This window comes from Seriola lalandi, unplaced genomic scaffold, assembly GCF_002814215.2.
Source record: "Seriola lalandi dorsalis isolate HSWRI2012SDOR001 ecotype SW California unplaced genomic scaffold, Sedor1 jcf7180002054864, whole genome shotgun sequence".
NCBI lineage: Eukaryota > Metazoa > Chordata > Actinopteri > Carangiformes > Carangidae > Seriola > Seriola lalandi.
The window spans coordinates 1,752,197-1,763,800 of NW_019525417.1; the positions used below are offsets into that span (position 1 = coordinate 1,752,197).

Below are 11,604 nucleotides of genomic sequence, written 5' to 3' on the forward strand. Positions count from 1 at the left end.
CAGTTTCTTCTCCACTTGAGCCGCTGTTACAATAGTTTGACACTGATAAATGTGAAACAGTAGTAGCATTTAGCATTGTAGCTGCAGGCCCCATTCAGCGAGAGCTGCAGTCTCACTTTAAGGTAATGGTATACTCTGAGAATAAAAGATACCAGTTGAGTTTTAGCATAAGTGAGATGGTGATTAACACCAAAGGTGCCAACATGTCTCCAAAGACCCCTCTGAATAAATGGCTACCTCCCTGTGAGCTAAATCAACAGGCCCTGAGAGAGACTAAAGAAAGAGAAAAGATTAGCGATTCCTGATGCTGTGGGACTTTGTGGGACAGTATGCATTAATTTTATTCATTGCACTGGTCAAAGAAGGGACCAAAGGGAGCAATGGATGATTTATTGCTGTAAATCTGGAGGAAGGAAACTACTGACCACATGGTGACAAACACATTGCAGCTGCAGGTACAGTTAAACATATGCTAGGTAACCTGGGTAACCTACATGACAGCACCGCTGCATTGATCTGGAACCAGTTGCTCTCCTTTTTAACTCCCTACTACTAAAGTGACCAGTGTTGAACTTTTTGCAGCTGCCCATTAGATTGTATGGAGTACAGATTTGGAAGGGATGAAGACTAAACATGTGTGATGAGCTTTGCAGCTTCACACAATCAATAGGACTATATTCATACTATATAAACCTGACATTTCCCAGCTAGATTTGAATAGAAAGTGGCTAGGTAGTAAATTTAGCTTTGTGTTACTCCATTAAAGTAAATTGTGAATATCAAAGTCCTGTTTTGCCAGTTTAGAAGCAGAAAGTACTTTAAAAAGCTTCCTGTTTGTTTAATGCAAATATTTGTCATATCATTAATGCAAAACCTTAAATGATCCACTGAAATGTGGGGACTGCATATACAACTATGACATTCAAATAAAAACATATCAGTTTTCTTAACATCGTGTAACCTGTTTATCTTTCATACAAATTATTCTAAGGTATGGATTCATTAAGTTATAGCTGTTTATTTTACTGGTGTTAAAGTTGGGGTTGTCAGTGTGGGATGAAAAAAAATCCTTAAAAACCCTCCCTGAAGAAAACAAACAAAACAATTCTGCTGTGGAACAAAGATGCATTGAGAAATGTAGAAATAACCGACTGACCATAAATTGGCATAAGAAGTTTATGGACAATGACAAAGCGTAAAACTCAGTTCATTATCATTTATTAGGTTGCCTCAGTTATTTGGCCACAGCTTCTTTCCCATATTAACATATGTTGTTTAATGCCTGATGCCTTAGTAATTTCTTAAAATTCTTTAACAAAGTCTATATTCTGTCCCTTTGGTCACACGCTTATTCCTCAGTTAATTTCATACAGTCTGTAACTGCTATCTGGACTGCCTCATAGTTTGGTCTCCACTCTCTCCTTCTCTAAGAAGGATTTCCCACACAGGGTGATGGCTTTAAACTCCTCAGAGATATCCAGCAGGGTCTTCCCCTTAGTCTCAGGCAGGATGAAGAAGGTATAAAGACAAGCCAGCAGGCACACACAGGCGAACAGCACAAAGCAATATGAGCTGAGGGCATTCTAGGACAGAGGAAACAAAGAGCATCAGACTGAGCTTCACTGTGTCCCTCTATGACACTGTTATTGAAAATCCTGTTTATCCTCAAAAGCAACATTTTGAATTTTTTTTCTTCATACAGTGCATCTATAGCTTGTAACATTTCAGGTTTGTTGTACTCACAATAAGGAATGGGAAGACTAGGCCCAGAATAGCAAACATCACCCAGCGCTGGATTCCTGTGAGGACAAGCGCTGCCAGTCGATCAGACTGGATAAATATCTCACTGTTGAGAGTCGCTGTCGCTCCCCCTGGGTGAACCAGAGCAAAGATTGAATTAATTATCTATGCATGCGAACATCTTTTTTCTAACCATTTCAGTGTGTCTTTCCTCTTTCTTTCAACAGTCAGGTGTAAACTGTAAAGCACATACCAGGTCCCCCACAAAAGAAGATGATGAAGAGGATGATCAAACCAGTCGTAATATAAGGAACCCAATAGCTGGAATCCTGCATCAATGACAATATTATATATGTGAACATTACTATGGTAACTTCTAGAGCAATTATTAAATTGCTGACATTTTGCCTATATGTAAAAAGGTCTATTGGTTGTGTATTTTCATATTGATTTTAATAGCATTGTAAAACCAAAAAAAAAAAAAGTAGTTTCATGTGCTGAGGATTTGAAATATACATTTTCTTATCTCATCTTCACAGACATGTTTTCTGAGGTTTCTGCCTTCACCCCAATACAATGGAGGTCAATGGAATTTTGTTTGTGGTGTTCACTACTCTTACTCTGGTAGAATCTACCCTGAAAACTGTTCACAGTGAATGGTTTATTTAATATATTTTTCAAATACTGTGAGCACCACAAACAAAACTTCTGTGTTCCTCCATTGTATCTGGGTAGAGGCAGAAAAAACCTAAAACCTGTGCAAATAAAAGTAAAACTGTCCACTTGGATTAATAGCACTAGGGATATGGAAATATATGAAAATATGTTTTTTTGTAATTTTGGTGACCTGACCCTTTAAAATGCATTGAATGCAGTATTCAAAGGTGACAGGTTTACCTTCAGGGTCTGCGTGACAGTGACCAACACCCAGCTAACAGACATGACACCATAGGCCCCCCAGAACAACGGCCTCCGCCCAGTTCGCTCAATCAGCAGACCCTGGGAGGGAAAAGGGTTGAGAATACTAATAGAATTGAAAAAAATATGCTAGTATTTGCTACAATTAGCCAAACAATAATAACAACAATGAAACACCATTCTTGAGCATAGACAGGGATTACAATCAACACGCTGAGGCACATACTCACAGAGGAGATTGAGGTGATGATTTCAGATACCCCAAGACCAAGAGTGATATAGCGGATCTTGTCTCTCGGTATACCTGCTTTCAGGAAGATGTCAAAAGAGAAGGTACTGATCTGAGAAGGAAAGCGGCACTGATTAGAATTTCAGGGGTTGTAATCCTTAACGTTTGGATGCTAAAATAAGCATGAATTAGGGCATTTTCTATCATCTGCCGTATTTAGCTGATGCCCGAAATGAGCTCAGTCCTCACCATAGACATGCCTGACAGTTGGTTGCAGCAGTAGATGAAGGACATGGTGATGAGCTGCCATCGGACAGTCCTGTCCCGCAGCAGCTGAAGAGGGCTTTTTGGTGGGGCTGCTTCAATGACTGCCTGCTCAGCCGACATCTCATCCATCTCCTGTTTGTAGTCACCTTGGCCCCACAGACTCTGGAGAGCTGGAGTTAGAAAGACCATGAGACACACATATAAAAATGTTACACCATAGTATAGACTTTTTTCTTCTTTCTTCTTATATCTTGAACGCCTTTACTTCTAATGCTACTAAGCTAATTGGTTTACAAATTTAAATGAATTAAATCCATTTTTGAGGACAATCCTTCAAATATATCTAATACATTGGTAGTATTGTGTTTCCTGAATCATTAGGGACAGTAGTGTTTGATACCCATTCTGTGATAGGCTGTTCGGTCAAATACTATGACTATGGGGATTTATACCAACCTTTTTTGCATGCCTTATCGTCATCTTTCTCTATGAATAAGTATCTGGGAGCATCAGGGAGAAAAGGCAACGCGATGACATGAACCACTGAGAAAAATGCAGGGACACAGAGAACGATATTCCACAGCTCCTCACGGCCGAGGATCTCACTGAAAAAACAAAATGAAGTGTAGTGTTACAGCTTGGTTTAAATGCTTTTACTGTAGAAAATTGCATATTTATTTACACTTTCTAATATTGTGTTGAAGCTCCTTTTGCGCAAACCACTTACAGTGGCTTCAGAAAGTATTCAGACCCCTTTGCTTTTAACACACTTTGTGTTGTAGATTTAATTTTGAATTGATAAAATTACCAATTTGCCCATCAATCTACACTCAATTACCCATAATGACATAATGCTTTTAGAGTCCACTTGTGGAAAACTGAATTGATTGGACATAGTTTAGAAAGGCACACACCTGTATACGGTCAGACAATTCACACTGCATGTCAGGACAAAAGCCAAACCATGACGTCCAAGGAACTCTCATCTCAGTTATAACATTGAGGTGAGAGGTGCACACTTTCTGAAGCCACTGTACTGTATGTCTTAAAGCTTAAAAGTTCTGCTTTATCTCATCTTATTTTTCCTCACGATAACTGGAGAAGGAACTGAAGAAAAAGTATCACTAATATTTTGCATATTCAGTGTACGTTGAGTTTTTTTGGCCTCGACTGTTGTGTTCAAATTCATAATGACAATAAGTGTTTACCTTAACCCACAAAACTGTGCAAACAGTTTGCCGAGTGACCCAAAGGTGGCTGAGGTCAGAGTCACCATGCCTCTTATCTTTCTGGGTGAAATCTCTCCGAGGTATATCAAGTGGGTGCTCGTTCCCAAACCCACAGGAGATAAAAGACATTTTTGATAAGTCAGGCAAAAACATGATGTATTTGTGATCACTTTATTATGCACGTCGCAGAACAAGTCCTGTTGACTTACCTGATGAGTAGCCATACAGAATCCTTGCAACAATGATCATCTCATAAGATTTGGCCACTTTACTTGTCAGCATGATCCCTGCTGCCACGATGGCAATAAAGCTGTTGCAGATCATCGCCTTTTTTCTGATAAAGGAAGATACATCCCTTCGAGTCTTATAAGGACAGTCAAACTATAGGACTACATGCTGCGTTAGGTCTTTACTCACCTTCCCAACCTTCCTGAGATAAACTTGACACTGACAGCACCAAAGAGTCCCCCGACAGCATACATGGAAACAATAAGAGACCAGATCATTGTGACGGTCTGTGCAGGCGGATGCTCTTCGTATCTGTCATACCAGCTGCTGTTGATGAAGCGCTGTATGAACTGCACAGAAAGTTTTAAGGAAGCAACAGTTTGTGGCCTGAACTCAGTGAGATATGAACAGTGATGCCCCTGCCACAATTATACAAACAACTGTCTCTCAGCCTCTGGTGGTAACTGGCAGGAAATCTGAGTGGGTTTGAAGAGAGAGAGGTGAAGTAACAAACAACAGGATGAAAAGAAATGTTTTAAGTGCTGTATCTCACCGGTGAGGGAGAACTTAAACCAGTGATGTGGTAGCCAGATTGAAAACTTCCTCCAATTCCCAAAATAATGATGAGGATCAGAGCATTGCCACGGGTCTACAGAGCAGAGTGAGGAACGGAAATAGGACACAGGAGTGATTACACATAATCTTCAAATGTGCAATGTTCAGTATTACACCTTCTCTTAAGGTATGTTAAGGTGCTTTCACACCTTGATCCTGTGTTTTAATGAATCCCATGAAAACCTAATTTCGAGCAAAAATGGTTGAACAAAGTTAGTTAGTATTACATCTTCTAGAAATGCAGTATTTCTATGAGGCAAATATATTTAGGCAAAATTAAACTAAACTGATAAGTAGCTTTTAAAATTATTAACTCAACATTATTAAGAAAGAAAATGTGTCTTGGTCTCGCATGAAGAATTGCCCCAATATCTTGCAAAATATCAAGATACATTTTTTATTTTATAAGGTTTTCCAGTAGTAAATGTGTTGAGTGCTGTAATATTTTTGTATTGAATGACAAGTTTTCAAAGAAACTCAGAAACCAACAAAGTGCAATGACTCAGCTAAATCTGTTTGGTAGATCAGTCCCCAAAACAAAACTCAAAAACTTTTGCTGTTGTTGTTCTATGTGATGTTTTTCATCTGTTTTCCCAGTTCTTAAAAGTTTGTCAGGGCTAAAACGTAGTGTTGGGTTTATACAGGAAAAGTAGAAATGCCTACCAGCTGTTGCAGCAAAGTTTCCATTTTGTCTCTACTGGTACAGACCTCACAGTATTGTCCAGACTGCATGGACTCTGTATTTCATGCTGGTTATCATTAACCTTTCAGACTTTCTGACCAAAAGTGAAGCAACCAGCAATTACCATGTCAACCTGACAACAACTTCCCCTGCTGGAGTCACTCATCTGTCTTGTGGACTGATGTTACTGTTAATGCTGGACAGACGATCTGATCCAGCTTGATTTGATTATGGACTATTTTACTGGGTTAAGGAATGGATTGCAAACTATGTAAACTCAGTTTTTGATCTGCAGAAAAGAAATCAATATTAATAGTGAAAATGCATAATCATATGATGTAGCTGTGGAATTTAATGGATTTTACCATCAGCATTTGTATAATATACCTAAATAAAATGTCAGGATCATCAAGGATCATACCAGTTATTTTTTATAGTTATTATTTTTTTCATTGACTGTTCTCCATAGTTCTTCACCAGAGTTTTTTTTTTCAGGTTTTAAAATGTTTTTTCCTGCAGAAATGAATGTCTGTCTATTCATCTTAGCCTGCTCTTCCCTTTCAGTCACACAGCTTCTCTGGTGAAAAGTTACCAATGATCCCCTCATGACCTCTTTATATTTTTATATTCTTTATATTTGTCTTATTAGATCTTAGAGCTGCATTTGACACCATTGATAACATTGGCATTAAAGAAACTGCACTAGGCTGGTTTTCCATGCACACAAAGGTTAGTCATGGAGTTCCAGGGTTCTGTGCTAGGACTGATACTTTTCCCCCCATATGCTTCCTTTAGGCGATATTGTCAGGAAGAACCACATAAATTTCCATTGCTAAGCAAATGACACCCAGCTGTCTCTTTGAAGCCAGATGAAACTATGCAGTCAAACTTCAGGCCTGGATGAACAGCATTTTTTTTACTTTTAAATTGAGACCAAGCTGAAGTTTATTTTTGAAAAGGACATGTCCTTCACATCATACATAAAATGTGTGTGTGGGGGGATTATTATTATTATTAATAATAATAATAATAATAATAATAATAATAATTGGTGATGCTATCATTGCTGCTGTTATTATTGATTATTATTTTCACTATAACAATCAGTACTTAAATACAACACTAGCACATAAAACACATAAAAAATTCTGATTCATAGCAAATTTAATGGGTTCTTCCCTGGCTCATGCCCAATCCCTCCACCAAATTCGTTGCAAATTGGTTCTATACTTTTTGCGTAATCCTGATGAAAAACAAACAAACAAACAAACAAACAAACAAACAAACAAACAAACAAACAAACAAACAAACAAACAAACAAACAAGCAAACACACCAGTACATAACCTGAAACCATAACCTCCTTGGCGGAGATAATAAAGATCAGTAGGCTACACTATATAGGCTACCTGTTTGTGATATTGAGTTGGGACACAGTCAACGTCCCATTGGCAAACATCACTTTGAATTGAAGTGTTGTTCACAGTCATGCCCAGCAGATGGCAGTAAATGAGAAGTTGGTTATTAAATGTCAGGCTGTCCTCCGCTCTTGTCTCCCCTCTACGTCAGTCCCCGGCGGAAGCAACAGTCCAGTGTTTTCCGTAGTCATCGTTGACTAGCTGATAGTAGCGAACGACAGACTCCGTCTACACAAAGAAAACCCTCAGTTTGCGTGTTTGTTTGTATACTTTTGAGTGAAAATGCCGCTGGAGAATTTGGAGGAGGAGGGTCTGCCCAAGAACCCCGACCTGAGGATAGCACAGTTGAAGTTCCTGCTGACGATGGACGGTCACCGACAGGATGCTAAAGTGAAGACTGAGCTCATGGACGCTATCAAAGCTAACAGTGAGTTAGCATCTCACGGCACTATCGAACTTGTAACGGCAGATTTTATAGCCTGCTCATCGTATGCATGTTACTGTGCGCACATACGTTTTGTACCTGTTGTATAATTTTCTCATTGATGCTGGCAAAATAATAAACAAGTTTTCCACACTAGCATAACGCTCATCGTAGGAAAATTGGCATTGCTAGCTAACGTTACAAGCAAACGCCACCAACCCATAAGCAGTTTGAAGAAGGGTTGTTTGTCAAAACACATTAGCAAGTTATATTCTCTATGTTTCAAGTTCTGTTTGATTTATATTGCATCTCACTTAGTTTTTACAGGGAAAGACACAAAAGATACGGCGTTATTTTATAATTAAAGCAACTTTATTCTGTAGAGAATCAAATTAAAACCTCTCCAGGGTCAATATGAGATTTAAAGAGATGTGACGGGCGTTAGAGTAATTTCGTTTCTCTCTCCAGATATGGCGCCCTATTATGAGGGTCTGTGTAAAGACCTGAAGTGGCAGCTTGACGGTGACCTGCTGAGTAAAATGAAGAAGGCCAACGAGGAAGAGCTGAAGCGTCTGGACGATGTGTTGGAGGATGCGGAGAAGAACCTGGGAGAGAGTGAGATACGAGACGCCATGATGGCCAAAGCTGAATACCTGATCAGAATTGGAGACAAGGTATGATTTCCCATCACTCAACAGCTATATATGTATGTATGTGTGTGTATATATATATATATATATATATATATGTGTATGTGTGTGTAATAGGTTCTGCAGAAGTAACAAATATGTATTATAGCTAAAGTGCTTATTGTGACCATAGGAGGGAAAAATGAAGAAAATCAATTGCCCCGTCTCCAACCATCAGTACTCACCTTTCAGTTCAGGTTATACTTCAAGGTCATGTTATAAAGGAATCAGTCAACACCATACTTGGAATAACTAGTCATTTGTTGTGCATGTAGTGTGTGCTAAGCCATTAATCAAGAAGTCATTAAATTAAAGTATGTTATATATCTGACGGGCTCCATTGTTTTTCCTTCTTGCACACTCTAATTTAGCTGCTTTCCCTTTTTCTATCAAGCAATACGAGTTTTACTCACGTGACTGACGTGATTTGATTACATTTGATCACAGCCTTTGCACTGTGACTAATGCAGATGTGCACATTGTAGTGTCAGTGCTGAAAGGAAATGTCATTCAGCTTTACCACACAGTCTTTACTTAGCCGCATTCCTCCTTTGATCTGCAATGGACAGATTTAGTAACAGAAACCAACAGTAACCCACTGAAAGCTGCACACTTCATATGTTAATAAATTCATACACTTTACAGCGTGCACATTTAAGTTTATGGCAAATGCCTAATCATCTGAGTGTGTAGTACATTTTTGAAGGAAAGTGTAATTCACCGATGTCTTTCCTTTTCAGAAAATACCACTTTGTATCAGAGCCAAAATCAAGAGTACTACAAAAGTTATTTGCTCCAGCTGTTTTTTTTACTTTTATTAAAGCAAGTGATACTCTTGAAACGATTACACATAATGCCAGCTTCGTAGTTTTTTAGGGTGACAGGCTCTCTGTGTTGGCTGTAATGTTGCATGTACATCCCTAAGTTGGTGCAGATTCACTGACATTGTCTGCTTTTGTCATGTGCATCCACAGGAGGGCGCCCTAACAGCCTTCAGGAAGACCTATGACAAGACGGTCGCTCTGGGTCACAGGCTAGACATTGTCTTCTACCTGCTGAGGATCGGCCTCTTCTACATGGATAGCGACCTCATCACACGCAACTCGGAGAAAGCCAAGAGGTAAAGGCATTATAACATGTCTGTTCTGAAACATTTCCACAAACAGTCTCTTCAATACTCATCTCTCCATGCATCTTTTTTTTTTCTCTGCAGCCTTATTGAGGAGGGGGGAGACTGGGACAGGAGGAATCGCCTGAAGGTCTACCAGGGCCTGTACTGTGTTGCCATCAGAGATTTCAAGCAAGCTGCTGAGCTCTTCCTTGACACAGTCTCCACCTTCACCTCCTATGAGCTCATGGACTACAAGACCTTTGTTACCTACACTGTCTACGTCTGCATGATCGCCCTCAAAAGGCCTGACCTCCGTGAAAAGGTAGGAGAGGGACCGAGTGCGTGTACTCACAAGATGTGATCGATGGAAACTGCATTGCACATTTTTAGAAGCATGTGTAAATCAGCTGATCACCTGCTGTTAAATGTCTTAAATATGTTTCTCTATAGGTAATAAAGGGTGCAGAGATCTTGGAGGTGCTGCACAGTCTGCCTGCTGTTCGCCAGTATCTTTTCTCACTCTACGAGTGCCGCTACTCTGTTTTCTTCCAGTCTTTGGGTGAGGAAGGCTTTTACGGACTTAAAAAATTACAGTTTGTGACTTGTTTCATTCATCCCTGCTCGTTGAATAAAACTGCCATTGTTTGTATGTGGTTTATTATTTTTAGGTAGAAGGCCACACACTTTCTTACAGTCATCCATTCAGTATATTTCAAAATGTATTACATACTACCATATTTTTCTTGCTTTGCCACATCATGACACTTCAATAATGAATGTGAAACCTTTTTTCTCTTGGTGCCGCAGCCATGGTGGAGCAGGAGATGAAGAAAGACTGGCTCTTTGCGCCACACTACCGCTATTATGTGAGGGAGATGAGGATCCAGGCCTACAGCCAGCTGCTAGAGTCCTACCGTTCCCTCACCCTGGGCTACATGGCTGAGGCCTTTGGTGTCAGCACAGAGTTCATTGACCAGTGAGTGCCAGCACACCACGTCTATGTGCTACATTTTCAAAATTTGTCTTGTACATAAATTAAACCTGTGTCACTACAGAAATCCTAGCAGTAGTTCTCTCTAGTGTCCGCAGTAATAGATAATCTCAACTGATAAATTGTTAGATGCATGATGGATCAGCATCTTTATATCAGGATTGGTGTTTTCAAGCATCGGGTTAGAAATTCAGACCTTAAGATACTTGCGTAGGGTTAAACTTCATAGGCTCAATAAATAAGAGCCAATGTTCAGTTTTACTTGTGTTATCTTTCAATCATTAGTGAGTGCGGGCATTGATTCACAATAAAATAATGTTCAATTTAAGCTTCCTGGGAACATTAAATGGAGTATTTTGAGAAACATACTTTTTCGCTTTGTAGCTGGGAGTTAGACTGGAAGACTGATACCTCAAGTCGTTTGTAGCTTCGTTGTTTTCAGACTTTATGCTAAGCAGCCGCTGGCTGTAGCCTAACATTTACTTTACAGACATGAGTGGTATCTATCTTCTCATCTAAAACTCAGCAAGTGAATAAGTACATTTCCCAAAATGTTGAACCGTTCTTTAAGTCATAAGTATTCATTTTTGGCGTCATGTGTTCAAATGAAGGTCTCAGGGATACTAACTTTTTTTTTCTGGCTAACTGAAACGAATCTCCTCCTTTTCTCAGGGAACTGTCCCGATTCATAGCTGCAGGCCGTCTCCACTGCAAAATTGATAAAGTGAATGAGATTGTGGAAACCAATAGGTAATGTTGCCGTTTCCAAACCTCAATAAATCCAACACATAGCTCAGTAACCAGGTGCAGAACATTAAATCTTTTCCTCCTTCTTTCCAGACCTGATAGCAAAAACTGGCAGTACCAGGAAACCATCAAGAAGGGCGACCTGCTGCTCAACAGAGTCCAGAAGTTGTCGAGAGTTATCAATATGTAACAGCGGCCATATTCTCTCATTACAGCAGGGGGGGATTAATCTTGGTATACCCACACCTGTAGTTTGTCTGGCAAAGTGACTTCTTATATTGTGTATATAATAAAATTTGTTTAACTGTTGACACTGT

At 39.5% G+C, this 11,604-nt stretch overlaps 2 protein-coding genes across 2 annotated transcripts; one reads left to right on the plus strand and one right to left on the minus strand.

The window, feature by feature from the left end:
- Window positions 1-1,162: 1,162 nt before the first annotated feature.
- On the minus strand, window positions 1,163-5,980 carry slc2a9l1 (solute carrier family 2 member 9, like 1). The gene is made up of 12 exons (XM_087179783.1): window positions 5,890-5,980; window positions 5,165-5,260; window positions 4,801-4,961; window positions 4,591-4,717; window positions 4,363-4,490; window positions 3,611-3,759; window positions 3,137-3,324; window positions 2,889-2,999; window positions 2,638-2,739; window positions 1,994-2,069; window positions 1,744-1,871; window positions 1,163-1,583 (listed from the first exon to the last, which is right to left on the minus strand). The coding sequence occupies exons 1-12, from the start codon at window positions 5,956-5,958 to the stop codon at window positions 1,398-1,400; spliced, it is 1,521 nt and encodes a 506-aa protein (XP_087035909.1). The 5' UTR covers window positions 5,959-5,980; the 3' UTR covers window positions 1,163-1,397.
- A 1,505-nt stretch (window positions 5,981-7,485) lies between these two features.
- On the plus strand, window positions 7,486-11,596 carry psmd6 (proteasome 26S subunit, non-ATPase 6). Its single transcript, XM_023427827.2, has 8 exons — window positions 7,486-7,752; window positions 8,218-8,423; window positions 9,413-9,558; window positions 9,652-9,871; window positions 10,000-10,108; window positions 10,357-10,525; window positions 11,213-11,290; window positions 11,381-11,596. The coding sequence occupies exons 1-8, from the start codon at window positions 7,608-7,610 to the stop codon at window positions 11,475-11,477; spliced, it is 1,170 nt and encodes a 389-aa protein (XP_023283595.1). The 5' UTR covers window positions 7,486-7,607; the 3' UTR covers window positions 11,478-11,596.
- Window positions 11,597-11,604: the final 8 nt, after the last annotated feature.

What these genes read in the sequence shown, in the direction of transcription:
- slc2a9l1 (XM_087179783.1), bottom strand. Translation starts at nt 5,958, where the DNA reads ATGCAGTCTGGACAATACTGTGAGGTCTGTACCAGTAGAGACAAAATG. An exon ending in TCATCACCTCAATCTCCTCT is followed by an intron (nt 2,740 to 2,888) that starts GTGAGTATGTGC and finishes TTTCCCTCCCAG; the next exon opens with GGTCTGCTGATTGAGCGAAC. An exon ending in TAGTCTTCCCATTCCTTATT is followed by an intron (nt 1,584 to 1,743) that starts GTGAGTACAACA and finishes CCTCTGTCCTAG; the next exon opens with AATGCCCTCAGCTCATATTG.
- psmd6 (XM_023427827.2), top strand. Translation starts at nt 7,608, where the DNA reads ATGCCGCTGGAGAATTTGGAGGAGGAGGGTCTGCCCAAGAACCCCGAC. An exon ending in TGATCAGAATTGGAGACAAG is followed by an intron (nt 8,424 to 9,412) that starts GTATGATTTCCC and finishes GTGCATCCACAG; the next exon opens with GAGGGCGCCCTAACAGCCTT. An exon ending in TGTTTTCTTCCAGTCTTTGG is followed by an intron (nt 10,109 to 10,356) that starts GTGAGGAAGGCT and finishes TTGGTGCCGCAG; the next exon opens with CCATGGTGGAGCAGGAGATG.